Source organism: Vollenhovia emeryi, unplaced genomic scaffold, assembly GCF_000949405.1.
Source record: "Vollenhovia emeryi isolate VEMERY1.0 unplaced genomic scaffold, V.emery_V1.0 DF939143.1, whole genome shotgun sequence".
Classification (NCBI taxonomy): Eukaryota; Metazoa; Arthropoda; class Insecta; order Hymenoptera; family Formicidae; genus Vollenhovia; species Vollenhovia emeryi.
The window spans coordinates 2,354,075-2,373,660 of record NW_011967223.1 but is presented as its reverse complement, the minus strand read 5'-3'; the positions used below and the strand labels follow the sequence as shown (position 1 = coordinate 2,373,660).

Below are 19,586 nucleotides of genomic sequence, written 5' to 3'. Positions count from 1 at the left end.
CGTAAAAACGTGATGTCACTCCGACATCTCTTCATGTCGTTTTATTACATTTCACGTCAGTCGCGTTGCGTTCGCCATGGCGGCGGTGTAGTTCTCGTCGTTGCGCTTCCAGGATCTTCAATTTCACATTCTGCTGCAGTGCCAGTGACTGTGAAAGAACGCAATTTAGCTCACGCACACCAATCCCACCTTGTTTCCACCTTTTATCTCGTCCCGTAAAAGCGCAAGATTTCGTTAAGGTTAAGCGCGGTTTCCGCCTGTGGTGAAAGTGTTCATGTTCCTCGACCTGATTACAGTCTCTCTCTCTCTCTCTTTTTCTCTCCTCTTCTGTACTCCCCCTCTCCCATCGCTATTTCTTAATTTTCATGTCTCGTACCTAATACATTCCGAAGCTTAACGTTCGACTATACCTGCTATCTGAAACGCGACGATGAGCAACGATAAGGAACGTGACGTAATTCACGTTGGATCTCGGAAAAGCGAGGTGAGGGCTTACGGGGGCATTTGTTCACCTTCCACCCCTGACAGAAAAATAATCCCGCGAGGCGGCAAAGCCGCACATCGCGAACAAGTGCTTCTAATATTGATAGCGATCGACGATCCTCGTGGTTTCCTGACGGCTTCAATTCCGCTCCGTTGCGATCGCGAAAGCGCTACGCTTGTAAGCGCGTAATCAAGTAATTATTACGTCAGAATGATCCTCGTTCTCTTTATTAACGACTGCATACACAAGTCATTTCTTAGATACGACAACTATTAATTTTACATAATCATTGCTGCGCATCTTCGCGGCGTCTCCTGTCTCCTTATGCGAGATTACTCAGCGATTTCTTAATTTGTCTACAATCGTCTGACAATTGGCCTTTTAATCCTGTATCGGAAAATATTAGAAGTGCAAAGTAGATGTTTTGCTAATTACCAATAAAAATGTCGCGGCGGCTCTGTACAATTTTCCACAATTATACATTTTACATATAATAATATATTTTTTAGTTTCGGAGAAACGTCCCCTATTATGAGACAGACTTCTAACACGAGATAGGGGGGTTTCTGTTGAATTAATAGGCGTCTGTTGATTCCACCATGAATTTATCGCTCTTGGAGCGAAATTTGTTTTATAGAATATTCATTGTTAGATTGTGTAATCGTCGCGATAAAAGATTTGCGATTGAATTTGGGCGTCGAAAACCCGCTACCTCATATTAGAAACCTATCCCATAATGGGGGATTTTCCTCTACTTTATTACACGGCTTGACGTTGCAAACAAGCATCTTTTTTTTACTTTGAAATAATGCATTTTTTAAACTGTTTTAGCTGGCCTTGATACAAACTAGGCACGTGATACAATGCCTGAAAGAAATCAATCCGAAAAAAGAATTCGAAATAGGTAAGAAAGTACACAATTATCCGCGCGCATCGTTGACGTGTATCAGTTCACAGCGTTATTTCAATGTATGTGTTTTGTTAGAAAAATCTTGAAGTTTAAATGTCGTGATTTCTCATCTATAATATTGCGAGCAAAATTTTCTTGATGGTACAAAACTGGCCTCGAGAGAGGCTTGTGAAAATGAGCTGATCAAGTTTTTTACCATTAGAGACGAGGACTTCTTCAATCGCGGAATTATGAAATTGCCTTCAAAATGGACAATAGTTATCGAACAAAACGGCGCATATTTGGTCTAAATCGGATAATCCTAACTATGTTAATTTCATCGTCGAAATAAAGCGAAAAAACACTCAGAACTTTTTACTTTATCTAATATCTCTCGGCTTTTCTTCGCCTCTCTGATTGTATATTGCTACATAAACATTTCAAGTATCCGAGATAGCTTTCTCTTGTCGCGCATGTTCCATGACTGGCAGATAATGAAATGCTCCCATCGCGATTTCTTAATTTTCATGTCTCGTACGTTTCTCGCGACATTTATTTATCGAATTGGATGCATCTACTTTTTGTAAAATTGAAAATTGCTTGTTTCATCAATTGGTAATCACATTGCAGTAACAATGTGCACTAAGGGAGATAAGATTCTGGATAAATCTTTACCAAAGATCGGGGAGAAGTCCCTGTTTACCGAGGAGCTGGAGCTAGCTTTGGAGGATGGTCGCGTCGATTTTGTGGTGCACTCGTTAAAAGATTTGCCAACGACCCTACCGGCGGGAATGGCCCTAGGTGCGATATTGAAGTAAGTTTAAAAATACGAGCTGTGTTCTGTATGAAATTAATTGTAATATTATACTCGTCTCCGCATCTTGTTTCACATCAGCAAGTGCTGACTTTGCTGTTTTGCGTTTGCCTCACTGTCCCCAAGATGGAGACTCCATTTTAAATTTAAATGCACGTGCGTATGTTGACGTGCTTATGAAAGAAACATCTTGCCTTAAATAGGATATCCTGTCTGGAATGCTATCTAAATGTGCAATAGCAACCGCTTAAGTATTGTGACCTTGACGTTTTCGATTAATAACTTGAAAGTTATCAACTTAAGCTATCAATTAAAGCATTAAGCCTACGATAGTTGCTAGAACTGTGTACAAATGTTTCACTTACGAAAAATGAATTTTTTATGAAACATTCCATATTTATATTTTAAATATACATATATAATACATTAGACTTAAAAAAAATTTGATATTAATATTTATCGATGCTAATAAATAACGTATTTTTGTAGACGTGAGGACCCACGCGACGCGGTGGTCATGTCGAAGAAATACAAAGAGGAAACACTGTCTTCATTGCCAAAGGGTAGCGTCATAGGTACTAGTTCTTTGCGTAGATCCGCGCAATTATCACGGAATATGCCGCACCTAAAGATAGAGAACATTCGCGGTAACTTGAACACGAGATTGAAGAAATTGGACGATAAAAATGGCCCCTACGCCGCGATAATATTAGCTGCTGCCGGTTTAAAAAGAATGGGCTGGGAAAACAGGATAAGCCAGGTATGATTTTATCTAAGATTTTATCTAGCATTCCACTCTGGTGTTTACTTGAATTAAATTTACTTGAATTAAAATACGTAATCTTCTAGCTCCTGGAACCCGAGGAAGCTCTCTATGCTGTCGGCCAGGGTGCATTGGGTGTTGAATGCCGAGAGTCAGATTGGGAAACACGGTCTCTCTTGGAACCATTGTTTGACTTGGAAACCACATTGAGATGCGTATGTGAGCGGTCGTTTTTGAAAACTCTTGGTGGCGGTTGTTCCGCACCAGTCGCAGTGTCTACGTCTTTGAAAAAGAACGAGTTAACGATTACCGGTGCTGTATGGTCTCTGGATGGTCAAACTTTGATTACAGATACCTTGAAAAGCAAATTTTATTTACCCAACGACGATGGTGAGCCTCCTCGGTGAGTTAAACATGATTTTATATTTTTAAATAATAATAGAAGTCGCGTACATTAACGTCGATGCTGTTACCAATGTATATCTATCTGTCTTTTACCACAATGCAAATTTTATTTATTTTATATTTGACATTTTTTTTCTTACAATAGGAAATGCCCATATCAGGAACCCCGCCTTTACTGCAGCGTTGTTCCCAACAACGTAAGCAGTGTAAGTCTTTTTGCTGCTGAACAGCTTGGTACAAAATTGGCCAATAGTCTCATAAAGAAAAATGCTCTCGACGTAATGTCGCAGGCTAGAAATGAAATCTTAGATTCAAAATAATATGAATTGTATTTCGATTGTTGGTTGCAAACGCTTAGAGAATGTATGTTAAAGTGAAGTGACGATTATCAATAATTCATTGATCTTTCAATGTTCCGTGACTGTTGGATACCCATCGTACATTTCGATTTATGTATGTTCAAGATGGAAAACTCGATTGGAGTACAAATCGTATTGTTTTTTTATATTGTTACTTTTCTGAATTGTTTTTGTGTATCTCGTATATACATTTTGTTTTTATCCTAGCGCTGGTTAATGAATCTGTAAAAGTAATTGTAACAGTGAAAAATTGAAAATACATCATATAGTACGTAATTTAAATTACTAAAATTTGTGTATGATATACCTCAATTTGGATGAATTGTACAAATTCTGTAAAGATTGTACACTTATTGTTATGTAAATAATCCAGAATTAATGTTGACGCAACAAATATTACATAGAAATTTTATTACTGTTGAAAATAATAGTCTATTGCAAAACACTGCCATATATAGATCAGTAGTAACAATCAACGTGATATATATATAGTTCTATTTGTGTTAAATAAATTATAACAATCAAGTTTTGTACAGGCACAATTTATATAAACAATATGTAACTCACGAATACATATATCTCTCCGATTCTGTTGAATATTTGGGTATCTTATTTCAAGAGACTAAATCATTTTTTTATTATTTTGAGGAATTATTAACACCATATATAAAATTACAAGGTATCGAGGAAGAGCATTGTATAACTTCATTATTGGGTTTTCCGTCTATTACTTATATATGTGCCCCCCTCCTTCCGATCGTGAACATGTTCTTGTAAAACATATGTATATAGAAAATATTTTGTAATATATAAACACAATTATAAATGTGGGAGTTATTGAAGCTATAATAAAAAACAATTTATACATAACGCTATTATATATAAATAAAGAGGTTTTGTATTTTATCTCGATCATATTCTTTCAAATAGAATTTTAATCTTTAAAATCACACGTAGTAAGCATTCAATTTTATTTCTTCAGCTTATGCTTATTTCATAGAACTTTAAATATATTGTCTATTATAGAAACTATTTGTTTTGTTGTTTCTTTTTAGTTTATAAGAATATAATTTCTTATACCAAAAGTATTGGTATCTGAATTGTTTATTATATGTTAGAGAGAAAGAAAGTTCAATATCTTCGGATGTCATAACATATAGTTATATTTAAAATAATTTGTAGCATTTATAGCGTTAAGTTTTATCTACAAAATACGTATATATATTTATAGTGACATTGTAAGACTTACAATAATCTTCCAACTGTACCATATACTTTTGTAAATGCCTCCAGAATATAATAATCCTTGTGAGAGCAGATAAATCTCCCGTATTTTTGTAATGCGTGTGCAACATACTAGATGTCCACGTGGTAGCTTAGATCATTACAGTAATTGTACAAGATTACAATTAGATCCGTAGATTACAGTGTTGTAGACCAAATCATCTTTCCACATTTACTACACCAAGGTAGGACAACGTATATGTTTGTCAGTATCACAAATATGATAGTGACAGCGTATTCTATTGAACACAGCTAATCAAAACATGTAATAAATATTACTAATTTTATTAGCGTCAATTCCCTGAACATATACGTCACATATGTGTTCGGAATCAGACTAAAGTATTAGCTGTACGTAATCTGCTTAGAAATTTATCATGTTTCGATAAAACGTTAATTTTATAATAACTTGTTTAACTTTTATGTACAACAAAACAATTACATATATATAATATACATGAAACATCGAAACGTCTTTTTGGAATTAGAAAATATTGGTGAACATAGGATAGATGAAGAAACGTGGGCTTAAGGATAAATTTCACTTTTCTCAGAATATAAAATGAATATAAAGAAGAGTGAGTCACTGCAAAATAGTATGACAGAACCATTATATTTTATCAGATTGTAAATCCATTAAAATTACAAATTAACAAGTAACAGGTAACACAGAAAACGGCTTTCAGAATTCAACGCGGTTAACGATGTGCAGATCACCGATCGTGGAGAAGTGACCACTTTTCCTTTTGCTCACGTTGATTATTTTGATTTTGATATAAAGCTATAAATGATCATTAAACAAATTTTATTTGGATTTTCTCGCGGAAAATATTTTGAAACCACATTTTTCTTGAGTCCCGTTTACTTGTCACTTGTTAATTTCATTAATGAGAGTCCTTGTTATTTATCTAATTATTAAAATTACAAATGTTTTATTAACGCGCCAGATTTTGTATCGAATATACTTTTCATGGAAATATTTAGAGCCTTATGTAAACTGTGGAGATCTTTGTATTTTTCTAGAACTTACAATACTGCACTCAACACTGCAGAGAAATTAAATCTTGATTTGGTATCAGAATATACACGTAAATATTGTATTGATTCTGTAAACTTTCCGTCAAAAATGGTCAGAATCGTTGTTCAATTAAAATTCATTTTATTTCAATAAACGGATATAAAGATCCGCTTATAACAAAATAAAATACTGAATATTTGTAACAATTCCTTACGATTGGTACATACATCTACCAAGATGGAAGTTCAACACGGAACGACAAATTGTACAATTGTAGAATTTTTTTAGATGTAAGCTATATTCGCACTCGTACTGTGCAAAAATGAGCATGACTCTTTACTAATTTCAGATTTTAATATTTGCCAACGAAACTTCATATCCCTCTACTCAACGTCCTCTTCCGCCATTTGAGTTTGCGACACTATTTTCTGTAAGAAAGCAGGCAGAATAACAAAAAAAAACGTCACCTCATTTCAACACTTTCAATTAAATAAATCTGTACCTGGCCAACGAGGGGCAGTCGCTGCACCAGAGTCTGGAAAATTGGTGGCGGCAGAGTCTTCTGGAGAACCGTCAACAGCTGGGCCGGCTGTCCACAGACCGCCACTGCGTTAGCCAGATGCTCGACCCCTTCCTCAACATTGCCAGTGGCCAGTAACTCCTCCCCAAGTTGTACCTGAAGTGCGTAACATTGTCCAATGCTTGAATGAGCTTCAAAGCTGGTTATACTTATCCACGGTGGAATTTGCAACAAATGTTACCTCTTGCAAGAAGAACTTCTGCACTAATTCATGATCCCTCAAATCTGGTATCTTCGACGAAGCCTTCTGCGCCTGCTTCTTGGCTTTCCTACCTACAACACAGAATTGAAACTTTTTCAATGGGGAGGGAATGAAAGTCCAGTGTCCCGGACACTGCGCAATATTGTCTACACTTGTAATTGCAATCCTGACACAATAATCAATATTACAAAAGGAAGTCTCTCAGTATATAAATAGCATCTCTCCGGCTAAACGTGGCACATGCACAAAATGGACCGCAACACGACCGGTGCGTGGTGCGCGTTACCAGGAAAAATCGTTGTTCATTCACGCGAGAGTACGCGCGCCCGGTTTACCCAGAGACGTACGTCACCGCACCGGAGTCACACGTGCGCGCTCGGCGCACGAGAGCGAAAAAGTCGGGGCTTACGTTCGCGGAGCTTCTTTTTGAAATCCGGATCGCTGCGACGCTTTTGGTCGAAGTAGAAGCAGTAGCCGACGAAGATCCCGGCGATGCCAACGGCAATGCCGACCGCGGTTTTGGAAATCATGGTCATTCTAACATACAAATCCCTGATGTATCGCGGAGAATTCACGAGCACCTCGCCACAACCTCGGCCATCACGGAAAAGGTTGCCTTTCCTGTCGTGCGCGCTGAACGTGCCCGCGAAATGTTTGCGCACAGACGCGCCAACTTAACGCACGACGTCGACGAACGTCCTAGATCGTGCAATTAAAAAATCCAATTAAACGTTGGGTTTATTAAAATGGGTAAATTTAAAATTATTAATAATTCTTATCGAATAATTTGTAAGAATTTTCGGTACTTTCCATAAAACCATCCTCTTCCGCTTGTGGGACGTGAATCGAAATATTTCTATGCTGCACAGACTGCTTCGTGTCTTGTTGGACAACTTCGGACGGTGTCGGTGCGTTCCAAAACTCGTCGAAAGAAGACTTCAATTTCCCCGTTGCCGAACAGATATGTTTATGCATTTCGTATATATTTTTCCAACGCGCGTAGATTAAACGCGTGAGAAAATTAACAGAGCTGCCTCCCTTGTCTCGCGCTTCGTTCGCTTGAAAGGGCTTCTTCTTTTGTCTGGCAACCGCTCCGAGTCGAGAGCGATACGGGGCCGCTTGGAAGGGCCGGTACAGTGGACTTCGCTGCATACGGAGTTGAAAGGGAAGGGGAGCAGATCACTGGAGTAGAAACATGCTGATAAAACGGCGCGCATTGTCGCACGGCTAAATACAAAAAGCGAATCAACATCGCGCGGGTGCGTTTGTTGGAAAAACGGTTTGTATATTCGCTTCATATTTTATATGCTAACGAGTCAGCAAGCAAAACATTCCGAAGTGTTTGTAGGTTGACGAGAAATACAGGTGTCCTCGACAGCTTATCACGTGAATCTTGGCGGTAACCCGTAAACATGTCGTTGATAAGGAAACCCACGCGATACGCTCATCAAGAAGGGCACACCGACGTCTGCTACTATTCCGGCGAGAAGTAAGTGCCCTCGCGTATATTACTTTCGTGTGCATGCGTTTAATTTGTCACGGAGAGTCATTGTCGATGAATGTGTCTTGATCGTAGGAGGGGACTCGTCACCTGCGGCTGCGATGGGGACGTTAGATCCTGGTTGAATTTAATGGACGACGACCCGACCACCAGCTGCATCTCGGAGCAAGCGATCACTGCCATCTCCAAGGTGCCTTAACAATTGCCGGGTCAAGTTGTCAGCTTGTCAATTTGTCAGCAAACGCTTCTACAGATTCTTTGTAAAAGGGACGCCGAAAAACTTGCGAAGGAGACGAAGCTGCAACAAAGTTTTTGATTTCAGGATGGGAAGATTTTTGTCGGAAATGACAATAATACCGTGCAAATACTTACTTATCCTGATTTGGAGAAGGAGGGAATAGTTACTAGATTTTCAGCGCCAGTCTCGGCACTGGCGACGGCAAAAGACAGTAGTTTGATAACGTCTGGCTCCTGGTATGTGTGACGAGGAAATTTTATATTTATTCTACATGTGCATATTATTTATCGCGTGTTAACTCTAGTAATTTGGTCTTTTTTTTAAGTGATATGCGGATACACGTTACGAACATTAGTACTTTAGACAGCGTCGAATTAGAGGGCCACGAAGCACCAATCTTGGGCCTGTCTTTAGATCCGAAAGAAGAGTTTGTGGTAAGAAACATTGCAGCGTTTCCTAATGCTTCATCAGTGATAAAAACAAATTTTTTAATCGCTAAATTGAAACCGATGTTTACAGGCGTCTTCTAGCGCTGATGGATCTATTAGAATATGGAATATTAAGGAAAAGAGAACCATACATGTTTGGAATAACGTTGTACCCAAATGTAACTCCTTTTTTACTGCGAAATCGTATTGCACACCTTCCTTCAAATGTACAGACGGCAGTTACCTGGCATATCCCTCTAACAAAGACGTAGTCATCGTAGAGAGATCGTCTTGGAAGGAGTTATGTAGACTTAAATGTCCTACTTTAAGGACTGTAAGTTACTGTCTCAGTCTTCTTGTCTCTCTTTCCTAGTTAACTGATGAATCATTAATTTTCTGTCTTCGTATAGGAACTCAGCATTTGTAAATTCTCTGAGTGCGGCACGCGAATCGCCGCTAGTTCACTGTACGGAGAGATAGTTGTGTGGAATGTGGAAAGCAAGGAATTAATTGGATATCTCGAACACGAGCAGGATACCAAAATCACCGCACTGGTGTGGAACATAGATCATTCGAATGAAATTGCATTCTGCGATGCATTGGGAAAATTAGGATGCATTGACGTGGTAAGAAACTTTCTCGTGTTAAATATATATGTCTCGCATACGTGTGCGTATAAAGATTTTATCAATACATTCAGAATGTCTAATAATCCTCTTAGATAAGCACTAGTAAGCCTGCAAGTGAAATCTTGGATTTTGAGAAAAACGAAGATGCAATGGAAAACGATATTGGTTTACCGGATGATGACGACGATGATGAAAATGTGATATCTCTGAGTAAAATTAAGGCCTCTGTCAATTTAGAAGACGATGAGAAAAGTCATGTCGATGCAGATTCTGAAAAGACTCCATTTGACGCGAAGGCTTTTGTGCCCAATGTAAAATTGCAATCGTCTTTTCAACCGGGATCTACACCCTCTCATTTACTGTCATATTTCATGGTGCAGTATAATAATAAGATTTACGCGTGTACACTCTTGTGATATTTAAAGATAAATCTAATCTTTGCGATACTTATGTAGGTGTGGAACGATGTGGGAATGGTTAGATGTTTCTCATCAGAGGACGGGGAGGGATGCAGCATTGAGGTGGAGTTTCATGATGTCACGGTACACCGCAGCATGCATATAAATAATTATCTACGACATTCTTTAGCTGCCTTGTCTACCCAAGCACTTGCTCTGAGCTGTCCAGCTTCTGAAGATGGTCCCAGTAAAATTGTCGTGATAGCTCTGCAAGGTTATTTCATTATTACCGTACAAGATCATTCATGATTATGTATGATGATTGTTTATGATTATGTTTATGATGATTGGTTATGATAATATACGTGAACACTTTAGAATGTTGTACCTAAAACGAGAAAAAATCGTAAATGTTGAATATCTATTTAGGTTTTATCTTATGAATCATAAATTAGAGAAACTTTTCAAAGCATCCACACAGTGACACATTTAAAAACTATAATATATAGATAATAAAAAAAATATATATAAACTATTATTTCTCTGTATTAGGTTGGGGTTCTGGAAATAAAGAATGGATTCTGGATCTGCCAGAAGGAGAGGAAAGCGAATGTTTGGCGGCTGGTGATAATTTCGTTGCAGTAGCAACATCTAGAAGAAATTTAAGGATATTTATGATAGGCGGAACGCAACGTGAAGTTTTAGCTCTGCCCGGACCTATAGTTGCAATGAATGGTCTAGGAAATCATCTTGTGATAGCTTATCACGCTGGAATTGGTAAAAAAAACCTTTTTAGTCAGTTAACATAATGGAAAATCTGATAACTGAAAACAATTTATATAGTGTTATTTAAAAATGTAATATAGTTTTTTTTGCGTAAAAAGGTCCATCGGGTGATCAGAATATAAATCTATTATGGATGCAAATACAGGGAGCGCATTTACGCAGTCAAACCTTAACGCTTCCCCTTTCGCCGGTGTCGGATCTCATGTGGTTGGGATTATCAGATGCTCGATCACCCACTATTATGGATTCTGATGATATCATCAGGATATACGACAAGAGATCGTGTCAATGGAGAGTGCTTTGCGATACAAATGAGCAGGTATTGTAAATTATGAACGAATCTTTCAGCGGTGCGCGCATAACTTGAGATTTTGCTGTAGGGAAAAGGTAGAGCAGATCACTACTTTATAATTGGCGTGAGCGAACGCGAACGGAATATGCGGTGTATTCTCTGCAAAGGTAGTTATTATCCGCCGACAACTCCGCGGCCGGTAATTACTGAAATATCTATATCTGCACCTCTCTGCGAACCGGAGTCTGAGAAAACTGAGAAAGAACGTAAGCTATGGGAGATAGGAAGCAATCCGTTGGAAGAAACTGAGGCGATGTTAACTCTAATAGCGGTAGGTAATTCTTGAATGGCAATACACTTGTTTCTACTTTACTTTCGCAATTTAGTACTCTGGTACTTTAGAAATTTGGTACATTGAATCTTGCAATTATCTGCTATACTTAATTGATGGTTAATTGACGAATCTCTCGCAATTAGCTTGCCTGCAGAAACAATTCGGAATATCGCGCAGTGGACATTTGCGAACAAATTGCGTCGACAAAAGTGATAGACTTAGCCATACGGTATGCCTTGCGTGTAAATAAAATGGCATTGGCAAATAAATTGGAAACGATTGTTGATGCAAAATCGGATTTTAAAGATTCAAATGAAGAACGTATGGAAAACCAACAAGATTCTTTCACAACCAACGGTAATTCTAGCGTAGTTGATGATCAAGAGGAACACGATGTGTCTTTACCGCTCATTAAAAAAGCAGAGATAGAAATTAAGCCATTGGTCATGAGTCAAACGTTAAAAAGAGTAAACCCATTTTTAAAGGCCGAAAGCCCATCTCTATCGCGAAGAGGTAAATAATATATATTTTTTAATTCTATTACATTTTGCTGCATTATTACGAATATTTTCTTTTATTGTATCATTATAGGTTTAGCTGGATTGAACAGTTTACCAGAGAAGCCTCAAAAACCTGCCTTATCCAAAGTCGTGCCTGTTAAATCAAAATCGAAGACTGAGTCTAAGAAAGAATCGTTCGTTAATTGGTATGCTAAAAATAAGAAAAATCTGCAGGAAGAATTTCCCGAGGTGAATGTTGCCGAATTAACTAAAATCGGTTTAACGCGATACAAAGAGGAGGCGGCACAATCGAATGCAGACAACGCGGCTGGATCTTCAGAACTCTTCAAGAAACGAAAATTGTCCAGCCCAGACAACGAACATAGTAGCGAGGCAAAACGATCTGTTAGCAGCAAACTCAGTGAATTCGCATTCGACAAGTAAATTTTATTCGGTTACGAAAATTATTTTATCTGTGAAAATTGCAAGGCTTTTGGCAATTTAAGAGGAGTTTATTATATTTCCAAATTACTATCACGAAGAATAGCTTAAAGACAACAGATTTTAACAGGTTTCTTTCTTTAGGTACGTTTTTATATGCTTTTAGCCTCGCGTATCCTCAGGAAAACAAACAAAATTTCTAATGCGAGATAGATCGTAGGAATCCAAACATCTCTTCTAGCGTTTTAGAATTAAAGTATATATAATAAATTTTATTTATCGCATTTTTTATCAATTTTGATATTAAACTAACAATTGTAGAAACGTTCTTGTGTCTTTCCTTGTTTTTGTCTCGATGCGTATTTATATCATTGTGCCAGTTACGTGAAATTGTAAGGAAGCAAGGTTTGAAAGTAGTACCAACACTGCGAGTATCATCAATAACTCCGTATACTCGTAGGTGCAGAAGCGCGGAAGTCTCTGAGAAGGTGAGGCAGGTCATTTGTTAAAACGGCGAGAGGGTATTAACGCGATAAGTGGATAATGATTGGATATGAATTCGTGTCTTTCAAGTGTCGCAAGCGCACTGCCCCACGTTCACCCTTCCGCGCCGATAAGGCAGCGTGGTGGCAAACTTAAGATCCGTTTTTAGTTTGCTCCAGTCTCTCGGGCACTCGGCACCACGGCGATACGCGGTGGCGGAAATCACGTCGTCGTCGAAAATAAATTTGTGCTCGACGAAGACGGCGGGCGATCGGCCGCACGATGAAAGGTAAGTCGATCTTCTCGGGCCTCGCGAGCCTGTGACGGTAATTGTTCGCCTTCGAGACTCATCCGGAGAACTCGCCGCGCTAAATATACATCGGACGACAGCGAGTGTGCATAATGGCATGCGTGCCTTTAAATTGCATCATCACGATGTGCACGTGCCGTGCGACGGTTAATTTCCACGGTGTATAATCTCGCGGTGTATGGGCACTCACGTTTCTCATTTTAAATATGATGTATTGCGATAATAACGAGAGAATCGTGTAACTGATCGCCAATTCTTCATTAGTCTCTCCTCGTCTTTTTCAGCCGAACTGATAAAACGAAGCCAAATTTTTTTCATCATCTACATGTAATCAGTATTCCACTATCATTTAAGAAAGCATTTTGTTGCAAAAAACTGTGACCTTGCGATATAATGAAATTTTAAATAGGCCGCTGTCTTTTGCGCAAGACGTGATTACGTCGAATAACTTTTCTAATGTTATATATTATTTACATCATTTCGAACATTTCGATTATGCATTATCTGTTGCGAAACAAAATTAATTCTTAAATATATTTGGACAACCAAAAACTCCATTGATTACAATATGACGTATTGTACATTTGGTGATATTTCATATTGTATTTAATGTATTATATATATATACATAATTTGTACATACATATTGTAGTTCTTTGAAAATAAATCGGCATCTCCAATTATTGCCGAAATGAAATAATGTTTTAGTATCGATTGATTTATCGAAGATAATCTTAACTTTCCATAGTGAAGGAGGAAAGTTATCGCATCAATGTTAACATATGTTAATACTATTTTGCAGCGGAAATAATTGGTCGTGTAACAGATTTTTAATTCAAGAAAAATGCATCACGACATCGGGAAAAATTGGCGCGAAATCGGTAATCGTTAATGTTATTCGTTTGTGCAATGCTTATTTTTACGACGCTATTTTTATATACTTTAGTCAATGGCAAGTGCGTATATACCTGTTTGAATTTCGCTAAGAAACTTGCAGTCGCAGATAACATTTGCTAATTGTACTTCAATACTGTGCAAACGTATTACGCAAATCATTATAAAAAAGTTGCGTGTTTCTTATGTTTACGAGAGAATTCCTCGTATGTTCAAATGAAGAATTGAAAGGTAGTTCTGCAAAGAATTAGCCATAAGTTGACGCGGAGATTTTTTGTATTGATTAAAATCCATCGTTTTCCTGCCAAGGCGCGACTATACGTGCGTCACGTGCGTTTCTGTAGAACATGTGCATTTTCAACGCGGTAAACACTTCCATAGTTGAAAAATACATTGCGAGAGCAGGGAACTTAGTTTTCTCATTTACAGTTTAATTGTTTACACTAAATTTGTATCGTTGTGATAAGCAACGTTTTTTGCTAAACACTTATCTTTACGATACGTTCAAAACAATTATATCAAACGTACTTGAGTTTTGTCTCTGTAAACGTTAGAATTATATACATGTCTGTTTCGCGAGCCGTGCGGATAAGTCGACGCTGCAAATTTCGGATATTTCGTTCTTTCCTCGGATTCTCCAGCTAACTCTGACATAAACGATAATCTTTTTTATATGTGTAAAAACACATAAACAAAATTGATATTAAGCATTTTGTAATCTTGTACTATTGGCAACGCTATCATTTTTCGCGTCGATATAGTATTTAATCACCTATAACATGTCGCAATGAGTATGATCGAACTCTGTGACAGTGTTCTTGGTTTTTAATTTTTCGGAATAAATTGGTTGATATCATTTGCACATAAAGGTACGATTGTTTTTAAATGAAAACGGAAATGAAATGTATATATAACTTAACATAATTTACGTAACAGTATCTACTGATTGTGAGAAATATCTATCTTCAAGCAGAATGACCTATCATTTGAAGCGTGTAGATAAAGCATGTGTGTCATGGAAGCTTATTTAGCGAAACATTTGAACATGTCTATTTCGAGTAGCGGCTTGCGTGACTCATTAAAAATTTTCTTTTCTGAAAAGAAAAAGGAATCATTACCAAATAATTTATTTTCTTCTAATCATTAATTATCAAGTAAAATAGATGATTGTAATAATCAAGATAATTAATAACAAAGGCTACGCGCAATTCCTTTTCAATGATAATCTTTTTTTCTTATTTTTGCGTTGTTTGAAGCACAAAAGTACAAATTCCGTCAAAGTTCATTTAGGCGCCCTATAATTAGAGCCGGAATTCAGAATAGAATTCTATTTATAGTTTCACATTTACTGTGTGATACGACGAACAATTAAAGAGTCGGAAGATATGTGTAATATAAAATCTATAATGTTTTTTTAATTATTTAATAAACAATATATACTAAAATTTACTCACGCGTATTAAAATGCGCAAAGGAAAAAATTATATTATAGAATATATATATGTATAATAGAATGGAAATCTGATGCAAATTATAGATTATCTAAACTACATACGTTACAAATTGCAATAGACTTTTATTCCGAATCCCGACGTGTGTTGTAGATCATCTAAAATGACTTCAATTCTGCGTAACTTTATACGATTTGGATAAAACTGCTGCGCTAAGGTTTTGCTTGCGAGTCGTTGGCCAACGTCGGACAATTTTATATGTATCGGTGACATGATATGCTGTTATTGCAACACCGTTTTGCACATCTGCAACCGCATGTACATGGAATGCATACGGCGCAATAACATTAATTAACGTGCATGTCCTGTTAGCTTATACCGGTTCGAGAGTTTTATCGGTTACTGAAACGAATAATATCTTATCGGACTTTGAAACTCGAGGCGATAGCCGCAGTGTACCAAGTCACGTATCGACAGATGAAACGTGGAAAAGACTCATCTCATGATTTGCAAAAGAAAACAGCAGAAACCTGAGTTGAATTACAGCGGATTAATAATCAGATTTAGAATGTAAATTTTACTCCCACAAGAAAACGAAGAATTGCGTGGAAACGCGTACAGAAATAAATGATTTTGTCGCGAGTCGGGACTTTCCGCACTGCCGTTTCTACAATCGTTTAATGACAAAATTTTTCAAAATTTAACTTTGACGAAAATCTCTTGCGGAATTGAAAAAAAAAGAGATTTAGTTATACTAATTGTGTTTTGCATCATCTTCAATAGCTAAATCTTCTAAATGTGATAATTAAATATTGCTAATTACTAATTGCCACGTATTGTGCGGAAATGTCTTATTATTAGATTTGGTTTGTGGAGCTTGCGGTGTGTTTAGATTCGAGTCCAATATAGAGCGATCGATAGAAGCTAATGTCTCATCGAAACATTAATATCCCACACTCCGCTTAATTTCGCTTATTTTCAAGTAACGCGAAACATAGACAAAAAGTTTAGCAATTGCAAATTGTATTTAATAATTTTACACAATGATTGCGTGGATTAATTTGAGATGTAAAATATATTCTTCGTCCAACTCTGCGACTCAAATTATCGCGAATTGACGAAGATAAGATATGTCGTTATTTAATTTTAGTATTTAGCCAGCAGCACTATTTGGAGGAACCTACGGAGAGAAAAATGATATGTTAACTACAATCATGTATTCTTTGAGCGGATGAACTTGGAGGACTGCGAGAGACTACCGCAGAGCGTTTTATATCGAGTCCAGTTGGACATAGAATTGCAAAGAGTTAACTAAAAATTTTTTAAGTCACGTCAAGTAAAGTACTGTATGTTTTCTTTCAGGTCTCGTACCGTTGGACTCTGTTCAAGAGGCCATGGGCTCCATGGGGCCATGGCACATCGTCATCGCCGTGGCGATTTCCCTCGTCAAATTTCCAGTAGCTTGGCATCAGCTTTCCATCGTGTTTCTCGCGCCGCCTACTAATTTCTCATGTATCGCCCCTTTATCATCAACTAACGAATCCATGATAATGAAATGCGAAGTTGACGTTGGGAATGGTACCATAGAAAAGTGCACTGACTTCCGATACGATAAGCGGATATTCCGAGAGAGTATCATCACGCAGGTAAATTAATATGATTTAATTAAACGTGACTTTCTTATGTATATATTTCTTCTTCATTCAATTGATCAATTAATAATCACGAGAAAGTATTTAGAATAATTAAGAAGTACGTGAGAATAATAATACTATTATTATTTATCTTTGCAGTGGAACTTAGTATGTGATAGAGAGCAATTAGCGAATTTTGCACAATCTTGCACAATGTTCGGTGTGCTCGTTGGTAATTTAATTTTCAGCATGATGGCTGACAGGTATGTTAATTTGAATGTGCACAATATGATAACTTAAGCGGCTGTAATTTTATAAGTAAAAATATGAAATATTTTTTCACCTTACACTAATGAGAGACTTACTTATATCCGTTTGTATAGAATTGGCCGGAAGAAACCATTAATGATTGCAATCGCGTTGCAGTCGGTGACAGGATTCGCGTGTGCATTCGCACCGTGGTACGAATTGTTTCTTGTACTCAAATTCATTTGCGCCGTATCTACTGGCGGAACCATGCTCGTCAGCTTCGTTTTACGTGAGTCAAGCACAATTTATGAAAGCGTAATTTACAAAACTAATCAATCAACCGGTTGCAGTTATGGAGATTGTTGGAGTCGAATGGCGATCGACCATGTCGGTTCTTTTTCACGTGCCATTTTTAATTGGACATGTAATGAATCCCCTGATATCCTATTTGACACTTACGTGGTCTGGATTCCAAATGGCTATCTCAATACCGTCAATTTTCTTATTAGCGTACTATTGGTGCGTTAGATAAATATACGTATGCTGTTACGAAAGCGTTAAGATTCGCGAAATGTTGGGTGTCAGGAACCCAGTTATTAAGAGTCGATGTTTCGCATCCAAAATAGGGTTATTCCGGAATCACCGAGGTGGCTGTTAGCTATGGGCAAACACAGGCAAGCGGAACGTATTTTGCTGAAAGCTGCCGGCCGAAACAAGATACCGGTGGAAAACGTAAAGCTGGCGCTTGAAACTTATGAGAATCAGTCGACGGTCCGACACGCAAAGAGCAATGAAAAATACAATATCACGCATTTGTTTAGAACTTCTAATTTGAGACTGAAAACTATTTATGTGAGCGTCAACTGGTTCGTCTGTGGTATGTGTTTCTTCGGATTGGCGCAATACATGGGCCATCTTGACGGCGATATATTCGTTAACGTCGCAGTTTCTGGTAAAGTTTAATCTTATACATCTTAAGATTACGTTAAATTCTCCGATTGTGTGTCGTAACGTTTATTGTGATTTACAGCCGCCATGGAGATACCTGGAACTATAATAGTACTGTTTTTAATATCGCGAGTTTCGCGTTTAAAAATTATGATCAGTGGAAACATCTTGTCCGGCGTGAGTTTACTTCTGATAACTCTTATAACCAACGCAAACGTCCGGATATTTTTAGCCTCGCTAGGCCTCGTGGGTATGGCTATTAGCTTTCCCACAGTATACCTGTACAGTGGTGAAGTATTTCCGACTGTCGTGAGAAACGTTGGCGTTGGATTAGGAAGCATTTCTGCCAGAATCGGAAGTATAATTGCACCGTACATTGCCACAATGGTACTTTATGCGTATTTTTTTACAATGAAATAATTTAGTATATTATGTTAGTGACCTTATAAAAGTCTCATTTCTTATTTATGTCCAAGTGATGAATTTGTACTTTAAGATTAAGGAGACATAATGCAATAATTTACAGGGCACTATCCAAATCTGGCTGCCTCCAGTAATATTTGGATTGGGGCCGATAATAGGCGCCATACTCTGTTTATTTTTACCGGAAACAATGAACTGCGAGTTGCCAGAGACAATAGAAGATGCCGAAAATTTTGGAAAGTACGACGCTATACAATAAATACTATAAAACACTTCTATTAGTGTTACAAGTTTGTTAATATGCAACAAATCTTATATCTTTCAGGAAAAAAACCGAGGAAAAACATTGAATTGATGATTGATATGCGACATATGTTAATGCAACAAATCTTATATCTTTCAGGAAAAAAACCGAGGAAAAACATTGAATTGATGATTGATATGCGACATATGCACTGGATGGCACATAATCATTTTCCATAGTTAATATCTTATAGAAATATAATTTAGCATGACATGTTAAGTTCAGCTATTCAATATATTTTGTTTGTTAGTATTTTTTATCAAGTTATCAAATCTGTAACAAAGAATGGATTAAAATTCTTAAGTGAACTACAGTAACGCTTAAAAAGAAGAGAATTTTCATACATAATTTGTATGATTCATTGTATATATATATATGTATGTATGACCGATATACGATATCAATATTTTGTGCCACACAACAAATTTTACATAACAATTGTATATTTATATAACGTACATTGCATTTTATAATAACGTATAATTTTACAAATTCTCAACATTATTGCTTCTTAATGTAAAATTATTGTAAAGACGATATCTCGC

General features: G+C 37.2%; 4 protein-coding genes across 6 annotated transcripts; 3 read left to right on the top strand and 1 right to left on the bottom strand.

The window, feature by feature from the left end:
* The first annotated feature begins 66 nt into the window (after nucleotides 1-66).
* On the top strand, nucleotides 67-4,533 carry LOC105566695 (porphobilinogen deaminase-like). Its single transcript, XM_012020900.1, has 6 exons — nucleotides 67-484; nucleotides 1,316-1,388; nucleotides 2,004-2,187; nucleotides 2,677-2,947; nucleotides 3,037-3,353; nucleotides 3,501-4,533. The coding sequence occupies exons 1-6, from the start codon at nucleotides 431-433 to the stop codon at nucleotides 3,673-3,675; spliced, it is 1,074 nt and encodes a 357-aa protein (XP_011876290.1). The 5' UTR covers nucleotides 67-430; the 3' UTR covers nucleotides 3,676-4,533.
* A 731-nt stretch (nucleotides 4,534-5,264) lies between these two features.
* Nucleotides 5,265-7,454, bottom strand: LOC105566694 (mitochondrial import receptor subunit TOM20 homolog). The gene is made up of 4 exons (XM_012020899.1): nucleotides 7,208-7,454; nucleotides 6,778-6,869; nucleotides 6,519-6,692; nucleotides 5,265-6,444 (listed from the first exon to the last, which is right to left on the bottom strand). The coding sequence occupies exons 1-4, from the start codon at nucleotides 7,332-7,334 to the stop codon at nucleotides 6,400-6,402; spliced, it is 438 nt and encodes a 145-aa protein (XP_011876289.1). The 5' UTR covers nucleotides 7,335-7,454; the 3' UTR covers nucleotides 5,265-6,399.
* A 129-nt stretch (nucleotides 7,455-7,583) lies between these two features.
* Nucleotides 7,584-12,673, top strand: LOC105566692 (WD repeat and HMG-box DNA-binding protein 1). The gene is made up of 14 exons (XM_012020898.1): nucleotides 7,584-8,077; nucleotides 8,147-8,287; nucleotides 8,375-8,489; nucleotides 8,622-8,773; nucleotides 8,863-8,971; nucleotides 9,057-9,299; nucleotides 9,376-9,591; nucleotides 9,687-9,968; nucleotides 10,050-10,266; nucleotides 10,545-10,769; nucleotides 10,877-11,097; nucleotides 11,159-11,401; nucleotides 11,548-11,917; nucleotides 11,996-12,673. Exons 2-14 carry the CDS (start codon nucleotides 8,211-8,213, stop codon nucleotides 12,346-12,348), a joined length of 2,823 nt encoding a protein of 940 aa, XP_011876288.1. The 5' UTR covers nucleotides 7,584-8,077; nucleotides 8,147-8,210; the 3' UTR covers nucleotides 12,349-12,673.
* Nucleotides 12,674-12,777: 104 nt separating this feature from the next.
* Nucleotides 12,778-19,354, top strand: LOC105566691 (organic cation transporter protein-like). 3 transcript variants are annotated; one of them, XM_012020896.1, is made up of 10 exons: nucleotides 12,778-13,117; nucleotides 13,941-14,019; nucleotides 16,846-17,129; nucleotides 17,277-17,380; nucleotides 17,501-17,655; nucleotides 17,717-17,885; nucleotides 17,993-18,318; nucleotides 18,397-18,701; nucleotides 18,841-18,977; nucleotides 19,141-19,354. In XM_012020896.1, the coding sequence occupies exons 2-10, from the start codon at nucleotides 13,983-13,985 to the stop codon at nucleotides 19,163-19,165; spliced, it is 1,542 nt and encodes a 513-aa protein (XP_011876286.1). In that variant the 5' UTR covers nucleotides 12,778-13,117; nucleotides 13,941-13,982; the 3' UTR covers nucleotides 19,166-19,354. The 3 variants fall into 3 exon arrangements, with proteins under 3 accessions (XP_011876286.1, XP_011876285.1, XP_011876287.1); XM_012020895.1 differs by having other exon boundaries at nucleotides 12,779-13,117; nucleotides 19,063-19,354; XM_012020897.1 differs by lacking the exon at nucleotides 13,941-14,019 and having other exon boundaries at nucleotides 12,779-13,117; nucleotides 19,063-19,354.
* The last annotated feature ends 232 nt before the right edge of the window (nucleotides 19,355-19,586 follow it).